The 21,935-nt window shown below is 36.3% G+C and overlaps 1 protein-coding gene across 3 annotated transcripts in view; it reads left to right on the forward strand.

The window, feature by feature from the left end:
* The first annotated feature begins 847 nt into the window (after positions 1 to 847).
* Positions 848 to 21,935, forward strand: part of LOC149786460 (glutamyl-tRNA(Gln) amidotransferase subunit A, mitochondrial-like) — a 31,503-nt gene continuing 10,415 nt past the window's right edge. The window contains exons 1-6 of one of the 3 annotated variants that reach the window (XM_089976911.1): positions 848 to 872; positions 3,849 to 4,011; positions 7,064 to 7,253; positions 10,011 to 10,307; positions 17,655 to 17,830; positions 18,905 to 19,014. In XM_089976911.1, coding sequence (XP_089833037.1) covers positions 855 to 872; positions 3,849 to 4,011; positions 7,064 to 7,253; positions 10,011 to 10,307; positions 17,655 to 17,830; positions 18,905 to 19,014 — 954 coding nt within the window. In that variant the 5' untranslated portion in view covers positions 848 to 854. Of the gene's footprint in view, positions 873 to 1,585; positions 1,661 to 1,715; positions 1,827 to 3,848; positions 4,012 to 7,063; positions 7,254 to 10,010; positions 10,308 to 17,654; positions 17,831 to 18,904; positions 19,015 to 21,935 lie in introns of those variants that run through there. The other 2 variants (XM_089976910.1, XM_089976909.1) reach the window with 2 other exon arrangements.

Below are 21,935 nucleotides of genomic sequence, written 5' to 3' on the forward strand. Positions count from 1 at the left end.
TATATTTGCCAATCACAACTAGAACAGCTACGGAAAACAAAAGCACGAAAACACGTTGAGGTGTTAAATCAACTTATATCAGACATGGAATATATTAATAAACGAATCGTTGAGACAATATCTGCTAACAGCGATGGTAATAAACAAAAATTTCTAACCCAGAATAATATTATAGAAGCCAATTTACCCAATTTTAGGTTTCCAGGATACAACGCGCCAGAACTAAGAAAATCATTAAGAGATTTTCTCAGTCCATCAACTTATACCCTCAAACACGATAACGGAGATGGTGGTAGGCATATTGCCCCACACAACGTAAATATCGCATCGGTGATAGCAATCAATCTAGTGTGTGATGCTATCGAAGGGAGTTACCAGGTGAATACCAAGCAGTCAAATCAGGCTCAACAGGGGTACATCCTTTATTCGTTCTCACCAACAGCCCCTCCGGGATTTTTAATCGTTGAGAGTCCGATTAATCCAGTCTATATGCGATGCCATAATCGGTTTTTAACGAGAATCAATTTCAGACTTACCGATCAGTCAAATAACCTAATTGATCTGCAAGAGGAGGAGTTAGTGATCACTCTGTTTGTAAGATCATAGCAGCGGGGAGGGGGGGGGGGCGATGACATCGACGCGGTCGTCGATGTGTTTACGACGCTGGGGATCGACGCGCAGAAGGCATTAATTAAACCAAATGACGATTGGACGATCCCCCGACGACGACGTCGTTTTTTTTTTACCAGGCGCTGACGACACCGGATCCGCTGAGTGCAGAAAGTATCAATTAAGCCAAATGACGATTGGACAAAATGTCGGATTCGCCCCCCCTGCTGCTGGTATTCGGTTGTATGTTGGGGTATCCGGTTGTATGTTATTATTGTTATCATTGTGTAATGGGGTGGGGGGATGTTTTGTGTAGTATAAGGATGTGAGTGATAAGAAAGGTTAAGGCAAAGCGTTAGAATATGTTTTACCTTATGTGTTCTTTACAATCAAATATGGCGGTTTCAATGTCTTTAATTCCGATTCTAATAAGTCTATAATGAAACACGATACTTTCTCTTATGTAATCTAAGACTTGAATCTTTAAATTTCACCGTTTGAGATTTTCTGGAAGTCACTTTTTGGGTACGGATTTGACATGCAAATATCAATTTTCATATCATGCTCGTATAGGATGAGAGCCGCGGTGGTATAGTGGTTTGCACACCTGACTCACGACCAAAACGGAGTGATTTCGAATCCTACCATCGGACATATTGTCTCGGCACTTAATAATCTACTCGTTATGCTGTGCCGTAAAAGCACCAAGCCAAAGAGTATAGGATAGGAATATAAGACAAATGTTTTTTTAATTTTTAAGTGTATCTTACCAATTTATTGGTGTTCTTGTATATTCATTTAATGCGCTGCCTTTATAATAATTATAAAATTGTCATTATAATAGTCGTGCATAAAGTATATTAAATACACTGTTCACATACTTCCAGTTTATTTATTTATTTGTTATCTCGTATTCACGGGTTTGCGGTTTTTCGAGAATAGCGCGACGGTTTTTGATTCCAGATTGTGTAATTATTCAAAGTTGTCGCCCAACAGCTCGGCTCTTGCTCTAACGTCCAGCAAAAACATGCTCTCTCTAACTTTGAAAGAAGTATGTTAAGTTGTTTACTTTGATATTGTTAAATTGTAATATTGAGAATCAAAATCCGAAAATTACAAAAATGCGCAGGATGTCAGTACGGTGCGACAAAGCATTTAGACCGTATTCAACAGTTCTTGACAAGTCATATGTATTGTATATCGGCTTCCTTACACCGGTAGGCCTATAGGCCATATCCAACTCACTGAAGTTCATGTGATAAAATTATTAGCATGTTATTGTCTAATGCCACGGCAGAGTGGATATGTATTGTGCTGATTTCGTAATACAAGAACACTGCTCAAAGATTAGTCCCCTCCACACAAACACAGGTTAGGAGCTAGTGACTTATAAACCGTCAGTTGTCATGACTCTAAACTCCCTTGCATGGCAGACGTATTTATGTTACTGTTTTGTTGACGGGCATCCAACCTAAAAAATTTAACTGAAAGTTCCTTTATAAGGAGACTACATCCGTGTTCACATTCTGCGGTACAGGGATTTATAATTAACATAATTACAACATTTTCAGAGTTTCTGCATCTTCATGTGTGGAATTTGAATAAATTTACCATATAACTGTTTTCTTGTGATTTCTGACAGTATACATTCAGGTCAATATACAGTCTGTTGACATCGTCATGATCAGCAGAGACGAGTGTTTGGGGTCCTTGAGGTAGTTTCGGTTTATGAGAAGTGAAAAAATATCCATGCTTCTGAATCTGAGTTGAAAACAGATGAGGTCAGAGATGCATTTATCTTGCTTTATATCAGTTGGTAAGAACAGTTGATTCAGTTTTTGTTAATTAGTTGATGTCATAGTACTGTAGATGTCTTGTAGGAAACACTGTAGAATCTGGCTCTTTGAACTGTATCGATTAAAATAGAATGTTCTGTAATTATCTCAGTTCCGTTAGGGTGACAAGCTTTGTGTTGGAGACTCTTATAAGTTGCTAATCTCCTTGTTTAATTTTCAAACAATAGTTCAGGTGCTGCTCGATGTATTTAATGATGAATTACCCAATCACCAAGAGACGGTACATTATTGTTTATACAGGATAAGTGAGCCTTAATCATTGATTACCAGTGACGTGCTGAGAACAAAATAGGGTCCTGTTCCCTATTCATATTTCATGTGCTTCACACAAAGTTTATAGCTCTTATTACAATTAAACAGATGATTATAAGGTGGAGAGAACTACAAATGAGCCCCATTTTCAGGGGTTTTTGGGTTGTGAGAATATTGTTAATTTATCAGTGGCTTTCAAGAACTTAAAAATGAAAATTCATCATTTTCTCAGAATGTTCAAGGTTTCTTTCAGACAAATTAGGTTACACTTTTTTTATATGCCCAGTATGCAACTCTAAATACTGGAAGGGTCTGATCAAGAGTTAGAAGGTCAGCGCATTGGTCAGTATGATTTTTTTCAACTTTAATGCCTTCATGTATGACCTGTAATTGTCAAATTGGGTTAAAAAAATAAGGTCCTTCTACATTTAAACCATGACTGCTCCGGTGGCCTAGTGATTAGAGCATCCGCCTCAGATGTAGGAGGTCGCAGGTTTGAACCCCAATAAAGTCATACCAAAGACTTATAAAATGGTAATAGCAGCTGTATTGCTAGGCATTCAGCATTAAAAGGTTAGTGTTGGGACTGGTTGGCAGGGTGTCAGGATAATGTGACTGGGTGGGACATGATGCTACATGTCTGCAGCATGATGCCACAGCACTAGACATCACTTTAAACTGTCATGCTGCTATCATCATAGCGATATGACTGAAAAATTGTTAAAGCTACATTAAAAATCTAAATCACACACACAAACACACTACTATTAAATATGGGAGTCATTTTTTTAGTACAGGCGTGTATAGCATAGTGTGTCCCAGTTCATATATGATGCACAAAAGCACTTCATTCAGTAGACTGGATATTAAAACTGATTACTACAGCCAGAAATATTTTTTATGTAGATTGGGTTAATAGGGCCCATACTGAATAGATGAGTTCAGTAAAACAAGGTTATAACAAACATGGATACAACAGATCCATCATTAGCAATAATCGCATTTGCATGTACTCTTTGAAGAAGAATATATTATGGATTTGACAATCTATAGATACAGTGAATTAATCGGTTTAAGTCCTGACAGGTTCACTATAAACTTGTTTCACTGTGTAGGTTTTCTTTACAACAGGTAGTCCATCAGATTCAGCAAGGCAAAATCTGTGCAAAGGAATTGTGTGAGAAATGCATAGCTAGGGCGGCAAGAGTGAAAGAACTGAATGCCTTCACAACAGAAACCCATAATATAGCAAAGAAACAAGCTAGTGCATCAGCTGAGAGACAGGCAACACACGGTAAGAATACAACATAGAAAAATGATACATTTATTCTTTCTATCAATTTCATTCAAAGAACTTGATTGATTTAATTTTCTTGTTTTAATTACAGTATTTCATTTCTAATTTTAGAAACAAATTTCAGCATTTGTATTAAAGTCCTGTTGAATTTAAGTTATGTATAAAGCAAGAGAAACCTGGCACATAGAATGCTGGCATGAATTTTTTGAAGTTTGTACAAATGATACCAATCTGCTGTCATGAATGACCAGTTACTGAAGAAAGAAAAAAAACTTTCAACAACTTCTGCCCCAAAACTGCTGAATAAAATTTGCCCAACCATGACAGAAATCTCCTGGTGTGAAGAACTATCAGGGTTTGTAAATTATGCTAATCTGTCATCAGATATGGTTTCCATTATGAAAAATTAAAATCCTTTAAATGATTTCTTTTCAAAATCAGCTGAGGTGGCGCTCACCAGATAATATGTACTTTTGAGAGAGTGACGTATGTAAGGTGAAGTAGTTCGCATTTAAAACATGCACAGTGGAGAGAATGTTTGCATACCTCTATGCTACATTAATGTAATGTGGATGATATTTCTTTTGGATATTGTACTTTTGGAAATTTTACATGATTTAAGCACACTGCTAACTAAAATGACTGCTCCCTTGTGTTAAAAAATCAGTCTGAATTAGTCTAAAGTACACTATACATAGCAGCTATTAAAATAGGGAAAATGAATTTTGCCAGACTAGACAATACCAGCTTCTGAAAGTGCAATGAATGAATTACCAAATATATAAAATGTAAAAAAAAGTTATCGGCTCTTTTTTATACAATTGACCTCTGAAGTTCAGGAAGTGAAAATGACCAAGTAGAGCTAGCACTTTTTTGAAAGGTGCACATTTGAAGTAAGGCCAAGCTGTATACTCTATAACCCATAGTACACCCATCAATCATACACCAAAATAAAGGGAATTAAAGGTTCTTTGCATTATACCTAAGATATACAAGGTCTTTTTTAAAATAGCCAGTATAACCAGTGAGGAAAGCCGGGGACATTCTTTTTCTTTAAATTCCTAACCCTATGCAAAATGTGAAACTGTATAGCGCCACCTGAGCAGAATTGATCAAATTTGACAGGAAGTACTCTATTAGGAAGGCCTTTGACAGGAAGTACCCTATCAGGAAGGCCTTTGACAGAAAGTACCCTATCAGGAAGGGCTTTGACAGGAAGTACCCTATCAGAAAGGCCTTTGACAGGAAGTACCCTATTAGGAAGGCCTTTGACAGGAAGTACCCTATCAGGAAGACATTTCCAATTTATACAGATAATGATGATCCACCATCAGATATGGTCATCATATCTACATTGGGTTTCACCAGTCTTCTTGTGCCATCTGTTTGGTCCTAAATAAAAATGATACTGATTCTACTTCCAATATGGCCACAGTTGTGACCATCTTCAAAATGTTGTTATTTCTACTGCTAAATAGATACCCAAATCAACATGTAGCCATCACCAAATGACTTCTTATGATATCTAGTTGGTTCTGAATTAAAATGGTGCCAACGTTTCAGCTAAAATATGGCTGCTATGATGGCCATCTTGGAAATCTTGTCAGTGCCACGCCTCTTGAGTGGATGGTCATATTGACATGGACTTTTCAGCCAAAGACCTCTAATGGTGTTTCGTTGGATGTAAAAGAAGATTGTTCCAAACCAGTGTTGCCACCATAGGGGCCAGTTTTCAATATTGCTATCACTTCAGAATATCAGTAATGTTTCCAACATCTTGGATTCCAGGAAATTCTTTTTGGCTACTAATGCAGCAATCCCTTTGAAGGGCTCTTGTTTTAATCTGCTATACAGGGTCAGTGGAAAAACGTAGCAGCACAGTATGCAAGAGTGATTAAGGATAGGAATTTAGAAACACCAGAAATTTTGTGTTGGAAACTAAAAAAAGTACTTATTTTACAAAATGCCCAATTCAAGGAATAGGGCCCCAAAATTGTACTGTTGGAATGATCTGTGATTTAAAATAAACATGTGTGCTAAAATATACGGTCGGTGCTATGTAGTTTAAAACTGACTGGACAAGTTTTATGCCTTGTCTTTTGCTCCTCAGTTGCAACCTATAGAATATAAATTTCAGCTGTGAAATTTCTTTATATATAAATATGACATTAGTTTTCTTGATCCCCATGCTTTGTGTTATCATTTCCAAGGTCTGTGTAGTCTGTTCATTTATTTTTCATCATAAATTGCAGTAGTTATGGAAGTGTCTTACAATTTATCAACTCCGCCGCATACAGTTAAGATCCATTCTGTAAAATTGATGAGGTTGTCTTGCTTGTTTGATTATTCCAGTACCAGCATTAGCTGGGCTGAGCTTGACTAGTGTACCCTTTGAAGTCAGCCACATATTAAAGTTTGTGAAATACACAGCTCTAGTTGCCAGCACTTGGTACTGGGTGTTGAACTTCAGAGGTCCTAAAGCATTTTCTTTAACAAGACAGTGGCAGTAGATAGGCTGGATAGAACTAATCACAATTTTTACAGACAATTTGCTGAGATATACCACAATGAATGACTAACACCTTGCAGTCAGTGATAACCTTTCCAATTTAACTTGATATGGTAATGTCAGCCTGACAGAAAATGATATGGGAGTTGGCAGAGTTTTCTTAATTGAGCATTGATATCCATTAATAAGCGCAAATTATCTAGCTCCAGTGGCAGGCATAAAGGCACATTTAATAACGGTTGGTATGACAGTGTTTTATTGTTTGGTTGTATGGGTTGAAGTAAGGGAAGTCTCTGGCTGTTCAGTGGTAAAGTTTTGGACATCCTGGAGAAATCAGACATAACATCATGCCTAGGTACAGTGTAGTCATACATCTAGCATAATATACAGTTTATAATTTGAACCCTGGATTGCTGTGTGGGTGTTGGGGTGAGTATAGAGAAGGGTTAGAGATATATAACAAAAAAAGCCTGAGATAGTGTGCCATTTCAGCTGTGCTAGTTCACATTTGATAAGACATGTTGATGTCCATAATTTCAGCTACCTTGCCATTAGATGGTGTTCCAGTGGCAGTAAAAGACAACTTTTGTACCAAGGGAATCCGTACAACATGTGCTTCTCGCATGCTGGAGAGTTTTGTGCCCCCCTATAATGCCACTATGGTGGAGAAACTTCTGAGTAATGGTGCATGTCTTTTAGGAAAAACAAATTTGGATGAGTTTGGCATGGGGTAAGTTGACATTAATGATATTGAATAAGTGATTCATTTTTATATGTCTTGGATATTGCAGTGGTGTGGTTTGGGGCATCTGTCCACATGTTTATCTTTCTGGTGTTGCCCATAATAAATATTACAAGTCTCTAACAGATACTATTAACACTTTACTTTGATACATTATGACTAGATATTTTGAGGTTTACTGTTATCAGGTTCCCAGCTCAAAGGTTATGCTTGTGTGTGTGTGTGTAAGTATGCGCATGTGTGTGAGTGTGTGTGTGTGTGTGTGTGTGTGTGTGTGTGTGTGTGTGTGTGTGTGTGTGTGTGCGTGTGTGTGTGTGTGTGTGTGCACATACTTATATACCTCTTCCTCAGTAAAACACAGATCACAGCATAAGCAATGACACAAATGGACCTCTGAAAAAGAATTAAGAAAAGGACGGACATGGACAGAAGACGAGGGGATGGTGTGGGTTAAATGGTTGAATACTAAAGATGCCAATGAGTATTAGGTACCCATTAATAATAACCATGGTACTAAATTAAGGACCATTCTTTTAGCCTAATAGTTAGAGTGTCCACCTGGATACAGAAGGTCACGGGTTTAAACCCCAGGCAAGTCATACCAAAGACTTATAAGATTCATGCAAAACTTCTGCCTCACTAGGCAGAAGGGATTAGTGTTAGGACTAGTCAGCCTGGTGTCAGAATAATGTGACTATTGAGACGTGATGCTACATATCTGTGACATGACATCCCAGTGCTAGACATCACTATAAACTGCCACACTGCAAACATCATGGCAAAATGACTGAAAAATTGTTAATGTTTTCTTAGAAATCCAAATCACACACACACACTAAATTGAGCCATAGGGTACCCATTTACTATATACAAGTTTTCTGCCAGTGTTTTTTAAGGCAGCACTCACTTTGTTTTCAAGCTTACAATCCTTTTGACTGAACTGCGAAAATGTGTACTTTGTCATTTTCAAGCAGAGGTCTGACTCCTCCAGTAAATAGTTGGCCTTAATCCTATTGCTTGTTTTACCACATTTCAACCCTTTGATTGCACTGTGAGTTTGGTACAGTGGCAAGTAACAGAGGGTGAATATAATATCCATTTGATTGGGTACCCGGTTAACCGATCATTAGGAACAATGGGTAGAAAAAATTTGAGCTTTATTGAATACTCATTTTATAATTATTTTGTTAATAATAGTAGTCAATGCAAAGCTTTTTCTAATGATTTTGTTAACTTTTCTGTATAAATTGTCTTTATTTCCAAGATAACCAACGTCTGACTCTTGTTGAAAACATTGCTCCAAGAGGCTCAACAGAGGTCACATGTCTACTGGTGAAAACATTATGTATTACATCACTGATAGTGAAGTTTGATACATTCTAGTGTTATTGTTGATTTGAGAAATGACTGTTTTCTTTTTTTTTTATGAAAAAAACATTGGATGACTACATGCAATTTAAGAAACAACAATCTCAGTTTTGTAAAAAAATTGTTTCATCAGTAAAATATGAATGCAATAAAAGCAGCAAACTACAGAGTCATGTATAAAGCAATAAAGTGAAAATGTAATATTATGAACTCCTGGTAACTACAAATATTCTGAAGTACTTTTACTCAAATGTACCAGATGACAAGACTTGATTTATGTCTCATACCATGAATCAGAGGTCTAGATGATAACAAAGAGGCCTTCATGGGTTCCAGTATGTGGAGTAGATCATAAAAAGGGAGCCCCTTGGGCTTCAGTATGTAGAGTAGATCATTAAAAGGGAGCCCCTTGGGCTTCAGTATCTAGAGTAGATCATAAAAAGGGAGCCCCTTGGGCTTCAGTATGTAGAGTAGATCATAAAAAGGGAGCCCCCTTGGGCTTCAGTATGTAGAGTAGATCACAGAAAGGGAGCCCCCATGGGCTTCAGTATCTAGAGTACATCATAAAAAGGGAGCCCCCTTGGGCTTCAGTTGTGGAGTAGAACATTAGAAAAGAGCTCCCTTGCATTGTAGTATTTAGAGAAGAGTGATGCATCCTCTTGCATAATATAAAAGGCAACTTGAGTAGGCAACTTTGTATGGCACAGGAATGCATCACTTGATGAGGTTCAAGTCTTGGACTTTTTAAATTAATACAGTTTGTAGTGAAATTATGACTTTGTATTTTATTAATTTTATTTTTATGATTTTACCCTTTTTTGTCTTTATTGTTGTTTTAGCAAGCTGTTATATGCTGTAGTCTTGGTCACAGTTCAGGTTTATAGCATTTGGAAATATTGTTCAGTAAAATCTGGATTACACAAACATCACTTTCTATCTTGCCATCTGACCCATCACTTGAATTATAATTTCAGTCCAGTTGTGGAATCTTTCATTATATGACCTTAAAATCTTTGGACCTGAAGTAATCAAGTTGCCAAAAAGTTTTGCTATTGTTTGTTTCTGCTCATTTAAAATTAAAAGAAGTGATCATCTGTCCTTGATTATCAGTCCTTCATGCTTGTAAGACCTTGTCTCTTTAAAAACATCTAAATATATTCATAAGAGCTGCTTCAAACATTTCTTGATATAATGAAAGATAAATAATACACTTGTTTCAGATGTATAATGAAATAACAAATTTAGAAAAAAATGAAATGTGAAGATTGTAACATATGTATAATCAACATGGTTTCAGTACAAACAAACTTTATTGTTATGAGAGTCACAGTCACGGAATAATGAAATAATATATTTTTTCTTTTCTGATTGACATAGTTGTGGGAGTATTGACAGCATACATGGACCAGTCCGGAACCCATGGAAGTATCACTTCATCTGTCAGTCTTTGACAGAGGCAGGGTTACACTTTGGAGGTAAAGAATCACATGCAATGACATATTCACAACTGAAGGCCAGGGGTATTCACATGTCAGCGCAAAGCAGATCAAAAGTTCTCAGGCAAACAAGAGAAGCAGAAAAGCTGACAGATGTTCGTTGTGGTAATGATTGGTACATAGCAGGTGGCTCCTCAGGGGGAAGTGCAGTGGCTGTGGCCTCAGGTGTTTGCTTTGGGTAAGCAGTTTTTATTTGACAGGTGTATGGGTGTGAATAGAGAATGACTGACATATTCCAGTTGTACATAATGATGAGCTGTATTAAATTTTAATTGGTATTTTAATTTAATTAATGTCATTTATCCAAAATTTGTTCACATTAAAAAGTGATTTTTTTGCTGTCATAATTTATGTGCAAATGAAAATTTATGTTGTTTACACATATCTTATGCAGAAAATTAATATTTCTATTATGTACTGATGCTCTTGGCACATTTGGTGTGTTTTGGAAGTTGTGGTGGTTAGGTGAATTATATTGCATTATATCCTTGCTAGTAAATAAAGAACAGATAATGTATTGTTTTTGTCTCGTTTATATCAAGGATACTGACTGCATTTCTAGTGGTGTGTGGGATTTTTTGTTCCCATGGATATACTGCCATTGGAGATATACAAAGGTTTAGTTTAGTTGTGTCAGATGTACATTGAGTTATCGTTCTTAGTAAGAGTGGTATCCACCTTTTCACACATGGACTGATGGAGACAAAAAGTAAACAGAACTGTTGGACATCATTCTTGAAAATTTGATGGCACATATAGAGGAAAGGAAGTTATTTGGATGCTTGATGCAGAATGTTTTGAAGGTACAATTATTTTGGTCCTCTGGATGTACTATTCATAACTAGAAATTGCTCAGATAAGCTGACAGAGTGGCAAGAATACAGTGATCCTTTGGAGAAATAAAAATCTTCCGATTTGGTTTGTTCATGTTCTAACCTGAATTTGTTTCTCCATCGACTTTGTTATAAACTTACTTGGTGTCTGGAAAATGTACATGCTATTGAAAATGATTAAAATTGTTTGAAAAGACAGTGCTTGAAGAGAATATTATTTAGACACATGCCCAGGGTTAGAGACTATTAAAAAATCCACAAGCCCAGACTCCATTTTCTATGTTCCCAAAATTGCTCCTCCTGAAACTCATTGGATCAACAGTGTATATGTTCATTAGTAAATGAAGTGGGTCTTGCTTTACACAGTTTCTGTTTACACTTTTGATGTTGTTCCTAATTGATGATTAATATCTTTAACCAGTGTTGCATTTCATTAATGTGTGAGGAAGGAACAGCTATTATTCATCAAACTTAACTTGAAACATCTTGATCAACACATTTAAGCAAGACCAGAAGTCTTTCCTTTATTTTAGTGTTGTAATAATCGTGAAAATTGTATTATTACTACTCTTAAATGCAAAGTCATTTTGACTTTGGGTCCTAAATGAAAATGACTGACCTTCAATATGGCCACCATGGTGACTATCTGGAATATATTACTACATAGCTGCCAACCCTCACGAATTTGGTGTGAATTTCACTACTTTTTCAGCGATTCACGGATTCACACCGTAAGACAAAAATTCACGAATTTTCCGATCCTCAATTATTTTAAATCTTTAATAAAATAACCGATTTCCTGTTAAGCGCTAGTCGTGATATTCGCAGTTGCCGAAACGGTCCGGTACCGCTGGTCACAATATTAGTAGATCTACAGCCGATTAGTACAGTTGGCCCGGTCGCAAGCGTTTTAGCCTATTTTAATCTATATGTATAAGAGTAGTTTTATAAATGCTTTTGAGAGAAACTGGGGCCTAAAAGGAAATATGCTCCGCGCATGCGTCAAAACACTGATGTGCTTTACCGTTCAGCATCGCATGTAAGATTTTGAAAATGTCTTCACCACCTAGGAAAAAGAAATGTATTATTCAAAAAGTGAAGTTTAATTTGGAATATATCAAAAATTGGCCGTGCATTCTGCCATTAAACATTGATATTCATTCATGCTTTTTGCACTCAAGTGTGCCATCGCAGAGACGATGTGAGGAAGAATGTCGGTTGCAAAAAACACGTAGAAGTTGGGAAAATTAAGAATTCGCAGATTTCAGCTCTGGAATATTTTAAACCATTGGCGGAAGACCCGCAGGCTTCCAACGCTTAAGCATTATTTGTGAGTTTTCTTGTGTCAAACACAATCGACTTTTATCAGCTGTAGACCATGCCATGCTAAACATTTGTTCTGACATATGTTCCCGGACTCGAAAATCGCTTCCAAATTTTCCTGTGGAAGAACCAAAAATGCTGCAGCTCCTGTGCATTTCTCACAGCAACAGTGACAGCGAAAGAGTATTTTCTTTAGTGAGGAAAAATAAGACAGACTTTAGGGCCTCCTTAGCTGCAGAAAATTTGTCAGCAAGTTTAGTCCACAAGATCAACCAGCAGGCAAGAAGTCGGAACTGTTTAGAAAATAAATTTACGATCAAGCATTTGAGGAAGTTCAAGTCTGCCACAGTATCATGTCTTGATAAATAAATATTTTAGCATATATGTAGTGTTTTATTTTTATTTTGCGAACTTGATATAGTGTAGTATTGACGGTCGGAGTAGTCAGAGTGGATGGAGTTATTGTCATGGTATTTTTCACGAATTTGTGTCCAAATTCACGACTTTGTTTTCCCTATTTTCACTAATTTTGAGCCTGGAAGGTTGGCAGCTGTGTTACTATCTCTACTCCCAAATGGATGGATATGACAACATTGACTCTTCACCAATAGACTACTTGTAATTGCTTTTATTGTAATCAGAACTCATGATTGCATACACACAATGGTGTTTGTAACATTTTATATAAATTGGCAATTAAAGCATTTTGTTATGAACATCTTCTCTTCATTTCCCTGATAGAGTACGATCATTATAGTTGTTTGTTTCATATAAGGTCCTAATAAAAAGGAAGGATGTTTGTTCATTGATGTAACCCCTATTTGGATTATTCCGAGTAATATTGGAGAATCCAAGATCTGTTTCCAAGGTTACATGTACACACCAAGCATGCAACTAGAAATCTCTCCTCAGTGGTGGAAATATGTGAAAAGATCCAGCATTGGTTGCGGAGGTTTGCTTAGTACTTCATTTGAGATAAATAACCCAACTCTAGTCCAACATCATAATTGTGTTCCTAGAGATACCCATGTAAAGTATGCACAAGCTAGGCAAATTATGTAAGATCAAGCCACCAACACTAGAGATAAGTCTGGTTAGACCTTTGTTCATGTTGTTGTAAACTGTGATGATGCGGCTCATGCAGTGATGCCCATTGAGAACTGCAAATGCACAAAAGAGACATTAATGCCCACCATCACCAGTTCCGCAGACTTTTTGAGACATCAACCTACCAGCAGAATATACCATTTTTATGAATAACAAAAGTTCCTGCAGAATGACATGGTCCACAGGCACTAATCAGAATCTCTTTATTCTTCAAACCAGATAGCCTAAGGAGACTTGCATCTGTCCAGTCCTTCTGCATCGATAACATATTTTCCATAGCACCACAGCCATTTCAGCAGCTTTACAGAATCCACATTCCTTTCAGAGATGTCTCAGTAACTGCCGTTCATGTAGCGTTACCAAACAAGAATTAGGACACCTACCAGGAGTTTTTTTATTCAGTCCTTAGTTAACAGATGCTATGACATGAACCTTCAAATGAAAGTCCAGACTGGTGGCAGCTTTTTAAATCAGTCCTCTGCTCAGTGACTGCATTATTTGGCTGTGACATCAGTCATTGGGGATGCTTTTGCCATCTTACTTGGTCTAGAATGTGAAAGTGGTTCTTTAAAAGGCGCAGGTTGATACATACTGGAGAATGATTGAACAGCTTTGTTTGGTGCCCCACTTAAATGGTTGTGATGACTTCATACCTGTTTTGTGGTGTAATAGATGGCCTTGACTTTGTACCAGAAGAAGTCATTTTTAATGGCTTGCAGTTACTGAGGACATTCTCCCCAGATCTGCAGAGCTTCTTAACTACTTTGACATAACCTATGTTAGTGGTACTACAGACAAGGTCAGAATGGCGGCTACCTCAAGTGATTATCAGACACAATTTCACAGAGGCAGGGTTACAGTTTGGAGGTAAAGAATCACCTGCAATGACATATTCATGCATGCATGACACCACTCTCATTGGTGATCCCTTGAGCAACAATGTATGTGAATGCTGGAATAACAAGTTCCTCAACCAAATTTGGTACCCTTATAATCTGGCAACTTACTGAATGATGTCAGCACAAGATGCCATTGGAAACTCCCTTGTCAGAATTTGGAGATGAGACATGTAGCTTAAACAGCACTTACAGAACGTGTTGAAACCTCATAACAGGCCAGAAGATAGTAGACAAATTCTTGCATTCTTTCACGTCAACATCAATCTGGTTAAATTCAAATCTCCACTGTCCTGCATGAAGATCTGACAGCAACCATTTAGGGGTCATGTTCTGCTTTGAATTAGCCAATGGAAATGCAGCTTCAGATATTTGAAAGTAAATCAGATTATTCGGTACACATTGATGCTCATCAGCCATACTACTCAGTCTCCCAAATGCGAAGGTTGGCGGATTAAATTAGGGATTATATTTATAACACAGGTCACCAGAACATGGCCCACTGCTAGAACTTCATGCAGGACATTGGACTGCATTAATATTAAAGCAAATGACACTTTAAGACTGTGATTGTGTTAAATAATATATTCATTTTTATCATGATTATCATAAATTATCTTGTATATTAGAAGTCATGTTCTTTTGACCTTGTGACTTTGAAATTTCTGGAAGTGACAAACATCATTCATATCATATTGTTACTAACTATAAAAATCCCCATGCTTATCTAACAGGTTACTCCAAATAATTTGACTGAGAATTCCAAAGGTCACCAAAACATAATTTTTTGTTGGTGGCTGTCAGTTTCCCATTTTGTTGGAGATCTCAGTTTTAACGAGATTGATGTTGTGCTGGTGTTTTCGAGAAAGTACACCATTATTAGTACATTGTCATGCCAAAGAAAGTTTATTAATAAATTGTCACGCCAAAGCAAAGAGGCCAGCAGATATAAGTAAGTAATTTTTGCAAGAATATATTGGTAACTTGCAAATGAATAAGTTCCAATTGTAACAGTTTCAACTAACTTTAGTTCTTACTGTTCCATTTGAGTCAAACCTCCATTCCAGAGAGTAACTCAGTGGTGCCATGAAAGGAAAGATCACTGATTGGCCAGTATTATTAGAATATTTCTGGCTCATGACTGATGGTATATTATATTCAACCATGTGTCATTAAGTTTAGATACTATTTCTTTCCTATTCATTTTGACCCCAAATAGGTCTGGACAAGTACTGAATTGGTCAGAGCGAGTATGTCAGTGTCTGACTATTAGTCTGTCATATACAGAGTTGGGTTATAAAAGAGGATAGCTGAGAAATGTCATTTTTTTAGCCTGACTGTCAATATTACCAAGTATTTGTGATGACTTTCATCCTGCATCCAGTATCTGGCATGTTTGGTTGGTTAGCACAGATTTGTTACTGCTGCTCTTCCTAAACTACTGGGACAATTGTCACAACATTGCAAACAAATCCATCCCAAGGTTGATTTGGTCCAAAATTAAAATGGTACCACTCAGACTTCCAGGACAGCCACCAACTTTGTCATTTTAAAAATTTTATTGTCGCTATTGCACCTAAATGGATGATTGCAGAGACATGGATTTTATACTAAGTGACGTCTTTTTATGTCTAGCAGGCACCAAATGAACAAATGGTGCTGATCTGAAATCCAGTATGGTTGCCATGATTGCCATCTATAAAGTTGTTGTCATCATTGCTTCAGCTGAATGGATGGTTGTGTTGTCACTGACTTGATAATCTTCTCATGGCTTACATCTCTGAACGGATGGTCATAGCAACATGGAGTTTTCATTAAAAGACTTCTTGTAATATGTAGTTGTCTCTAAATTAAAACAGTACCTGTGAAGATATCTTCAAAATGTTTTCATTAATGTATGGTCATGTTGACATGGTGTTTTCACTAAGGCTTCTTATGATGTCTCATTGGTCCTTAATGAGAATGGTGCCCATTATTACCACAAGGATGGGTTCTTTAAAACTCCTAAACTATTGGGAGGATTGTCATGAAACTTGATAGACTCATTCATTCCGGGTCTAGTTGGTCCTAAATGAAAATGGTACAGATTTAACATCCAGTAGCCATCTTGACAATCTTATCACCACTACTCCTGAATGGATGGTTGTATCGATATGGGATTTTCTCTGAAAAACTTGTGATGTCTAGTTGGTCCGCAATGTGAATAATGAGGGTGAGGCTAATGAGACATATAGTATGGCCACTGTAGAGGTCATCTTGAAAATCATTTTAATATTATTCCTGAACTCCTGAAATATTGACATGTGGTTTTAACAATAAACTTTTTATGATGTCTTCTCTGTCAGAATGAAAATGGTGCCACCATGGTGTCCATCTAAAAAAAATTGTATTGTTACTTCTCCTGTTTAGGTGTTCATGTCTGTATGTGGTTTTGGCTGAAAAGACTTCTTATGATGTCTAGTTAGTCCTAAATCAATACTTTATTGACCTGAAATTAAATATGGCCACCCTGGCATCTGTCGTGAAAATCTTGCTGTACTTATGTATTGATTGGAGTATCAATTTGGAGTATTCATTAAAGACATGTAATGATGTTTTGTTGGTCCTTAACACATTAACCCCTGGAGGTTTTTGTCTGAAACACATTTTGAAAGCTTTTTGAAAGCTATTTCAGAATACGTCCTAATACATCAACTTCCAGGTGATTTTCCAATAACCTAATAACTTGTTTTTTTAAAAACATCATTTTTGATTAGCTTTTTGGCTCACGCATGAGCAGAAGGGTAAAAGTTGAAGTTCTTTTTTTTTTTTCTTGTTTTGCTTAATGGACCCATTATTTTCGTGTCGATACCACTTTTTATTCCAAATGCCCATCTTATCCTACTTTTTGCAAAGGTTCATCTGTCTGTTTGCAGTTCATACTGGTCTGTCTTAGATCTGAGACCAAAAAGTATAAAATCCAGACACAAAATCTTGGGTGGAGAAAAATTGGGTCCAAAAAGTTAGCTTTTACCCTGTATTTTGTAGTGCAACTAGAACTTCCAGATTATTTGGTATCATTGCAGAGATAACATCTGTCTACCTTTATATAATACCACCCACTTTAGTGTATCATACATGACCTTGACGCTACAGAACTTGGCAGTAGGCTACTACCTCCAGTTGATTTGGAGTATAAGACAAAGCTGAGATTTTTTGTTAAAAAAGTATCAACTTACAGGCTGGCAAATATGGTAACCAATCATTTTGAAAACCCTGTCTTTAAATGGTAAGCCTGTGAGTGCAATTTATACTCTGTTAATTGTACTCTTCTTTGTTCCTATTATCTTTTTTTATTTTAATATTATTAATTACTTTTTTATGTAGAGCACTAGGATCTGATACAGGAGGATCTGTGAGGAATCCAGCTTCATATTGCGGTGTTGTGGGATTTAAACCAACATATGGCAGGCTCTCCAGGCATGGTCTCATTCCACTGGTCAACTCCTTGGATGTCCCTGGCATATTCACCAAAACAGTGGATGATGCTGCTATACTCTTCAGTAATATCCAAAGCATTTACTATACATTAAACCTTTCTTAGTGGACACCTAATCATTAAGGACATTTATGATTCCCTTTTCTTGATCTCATGGTCATTCTTATCTCCTATAATGAAGATACCCGCAACACAGCAAACTTTTTGGTTCCTTTGAGTGTCTAGTATAACAATTTTTATGAAGCATATCACAAAAAATAACATTCCAAAACTTGAAATTTCAAAATAATGTCATATTTCTATAATTGCATACATGAAAATTATTATATTTGGAGAGAAAAAAATTCAGAACACTACTGTGTTAAAGCTTGCATGCATAACATGTAAACCCATTTATAACACAAGAGAAGACAAATGTTTAGCACAGTAACATTAATTGTAGACTATGTACCTTGAGCAAAGTTTATTGAGGGCTTGCATTTAGGGAGAAAAGCCTACTGATTTTGTTGTCAAAGGTCAAGGTTATAATGGTAAGAAAGAAGTCTATGTATTTTGTGGTGAAAAGATCAAATCTGTTTTGCAGAGCACAAGAGTAAGTTGCTTGGCACATTTTGTGGGTGGCTTACACTTAGGGTAATAAAGAAATCAATGGATTCTGGGGTCTAAAGGTCAGAGGTCACAGTAAATAAATATAATTAGAAAAGAATGGTTTATGCACAGTAAGTTAAGACCACATACTTGACCAATAGCAGTTGCAGCTAGAATATGGTCTGTGAATTAAATCCTCAGATTCTTTATCATTATGTGCATGCTACATGTCTGCAGCATGATGTGCCAGTGCTAGACATCACTATAAACTTTGACACTGCAGACATTGTAGGGATATGACTGAAAAATTGTTAAAGCTACATTAAAAATCCAAGTAACACACACACACATTATCATATTGTGTGTGGAATCAATAATTGAATGCACCACAGATTTCAGGGTACTAGCTGTTTTGAAGTATTTATCAAATCGCTTGGGGACTTGTAATTTTTTAAACTTACTCTAGCCACCTGTACTAGGGAACAGATTCCATAGGCATTGATTCCTGATTTAACACAGTTTTGAAATTTATATTTCCAAATATTTTCAGATCATTTGGCTGGTCATGATGTGAATGACTCAACAACTGTGACAGATCCATTTCACCAGCAGGATCTCCCAGATATTTCTATCAAAGATCTGTGCATAGGAATACCAAAGGTAGTTGAGGAAATGAAATTTATCAGATATTTAATTTCCCTCATTATTCAGTCATTCAAGGCTAATACATTCAAGTCATCAAATTCATTTTACAAAATTCAGGGAAATAATGATTATGTATATATTCAGTGATGTGTATGTAATAGTGTTCTTGACACATCAGCACAATAGTTACTGTGTGGTGCCAACTAAAGGTAAAGTTCCACAAATGTAAAAATTAAAAATCACACACAAACTTTTGGAAGGTAAATATAAAAGGCAAAAATGTTAAAGTTCTGTAAAAGGTATATAAAATAAAAGATAAATGAAAACAAGTAAAATCCTTATAGCACTTGGTTACAGTTTGTGATATAAATCACATTTTCTCAAAACATTTCTCTTGTGGTATATTGTCAAGTTTCTGCATTGATTTCACTCAAAAATACATATGTCTTGTGGGGTTGAAGTCAAGAATGTGTTCAATTGTCAGTGGATGCTGGCAGATTATGTACTCGGGTCGAACTTCATCCTTCAGAAGATGTGTATGAATCAGATGTGTCTCATATACAGTTAGCACAGAACCACCTCATCCCTGCAGTTATCTCTATAGTCAATGAAATAATGGTATAACAGACATTCAGTGTCTGTGATGTTTCTATATTATTTATTAAATGATACAAGTGTGTGACATGTTTTTGGCTGCATTGCAGAGCTCCACTTGAATATGAAATGATATTTTCTGTCCATACATCCTTATCAAAACCTTGATTCATCTTCAAGTTAAGCTCACAGTTGCTTGCAGTCATGTAAATTGGTGTGCAGATGTTAATGTGGTGTACAGATGTAAATTGGTGTGCAGATGTAAATTGGTATGCAGATGTTAATGTGGTGTACAGATGTAAATTGGTGTGTAGATGTTAATGTGGTGTGCAGATGTAAATTGGTGTGCAGATGTTAATGTGGTAATAAGATGTAATAACTGCACCAGACGATTAAAAACAAAACCCAAGACAGAATCTAGAGGTCATCGGACTGGTGCAGATGATATGGAGAAACAGAAAGATCCTGCCCACAGAGCAGTTTCCATATTATCATCAGGCTGTCTGTCTGTTTCTGGCTCAGATTATATGCATACATTTCTACAAACTGGTCCATATTGGTTTCATTCTCCAAATTTTAAAATTTCAAAATATTTTTTTGATGTGCTGATGGGAACACAGTTATCTAGATGATACTTCAGAGTGGACTGTGTAAGCATTGCTAAAACTGAGATTTGACTTTTGGATTAATAAATGTGTCTTTTCTATTGAGTGTCGGCACTTTAAAGATAGTTGGCTGACTTCGAATATTTCTGTTGCATTCTGACATGTACAAGTACATGAGTAACTTCCCTCTGGTGATGTCTTTATTAAAAATAGACTTTCATCGGTTATCAGAACCTACAGTTCACAGATTCATTATTAGAAACAGTTGTCATGGTTAGCACTTCACAGATCCATTATTAAAAACAGTTGTCACAGTTAGCACTTCACAGATTCATTATTACAAACAGTTGTCACAGTTAGCACTTCACAGATCCATTATTAAAAACAGTTGTCACAGTTAGCACTTCACAGATTCATTATTAAAAACAGTTGTCACAGCATTTCACAGATTCATTATTACAAACAGTTGTCACAGCACTTCACAGATTCATTATTACAAACAGTTGTCACAGTTAGCACTTCACAGATCTGTATTACAAACAGTTGTCACAGTTAGCACTTCATGAATTCATTATTACAAACAGTTGTCACAGTTAGCACTTCACAGATTCATTATTACAAACAATTGTCACAGTTAGCAGGTGGAAAGGTCCCCAAAATACGTATCAAAGCAAGAAAGATTGGTTTTGGTCTTGTAGGTTTTGGAGGAAATAAATAATTTTGATTCAGTTTTTGCAGTGCTGTGTTCTAACTATCTAATTGTGTCTTTCATGGAAACAAAAGAAAATAGAAACTAGGAAAATAAATAACTCAGATTGCTTTCCTGTGGCATATCTCCTTTGATCTTGTCTTTGCCAGTAGTACTGTAGATATTTAGCAGTTTCAGACAACTTAGAGTTCTTTGCAATTTTTATATTCACATTTTTAGAATTTTTCTTGTAATCAGCACCATATAGCCAGTATTGTGCTGATTTGCCATTAAACCCAAATGCAGTGTGACCCCGCTATAGCACGCTCCGTTATAACACAAATTCGGATATAACATGGTCTTGGTGTGGATCCCAAAATTTCATATACATGTAATTTTCTTGTATACAAAAAAAGTCTTTCTTAAAAGTACGAAAAAAACATAAAAAGTGTATTATCATTTTGGGGAAGATATCGCCTATGAATAATAGAAGACGATCGTGGCATGGCTCCTGAAATTTTACATGTATTTTTCTCATACACGAAAAAGTAGTTTTTTCTTCTTAAAAGTACGAAAAATAACGTAAAAAGTTTATTCTGGGATCACATAGGACTTTGCCAATTTTGCAAACTTGGATTATTTTTTTTTATTGGCCACAAAATATACCATCTGGCGATTTATTTTATTGGCGACATTGTTGGCTGTTTAGCTTGTATATACAACCATTGGTTTGAAGTGGAGAAATTTAGAGGCCCCATGAAAGGAAGCTGCAAACTTGATATAAAATGCACTGAAATTTATCTATTATTACATAAACAATTTCTTTATCCATATTGACAAACTATCTAAACAGTGCATTGTTATATCATAATCTGCTTATCTTGACATCTATCATGAGTACTGTATGTTGTGAGATATCTGCTTTTTTGTTGTTGACATTTCTGGTAAAAGAGATCAACCGGACGAGGCATTATCTCGTAATCTTTTGTCGGATTTTTGGCCGCTCACTAGTAATTAATATATTTACATAGACTGACATTTGTATATGG

The sequence above is a fragment of the Sinohyriopsis cumingii genome, chromosome 12 (assembly GCF_028554795.1).
Source record: "Sinohyriopsis cumingii isolate HCF-2022 chromosome 12, ASM2855479v2, whole genome shotgun sequence".
Classification (NCBI taxonomy): domain Eukaryota; kingdom Metazoa; phylum Mollusca; class Bivalvia; order Unionida; family Unionidae; genus Sinohyriopsis; species Sinohyriopsis cumingii.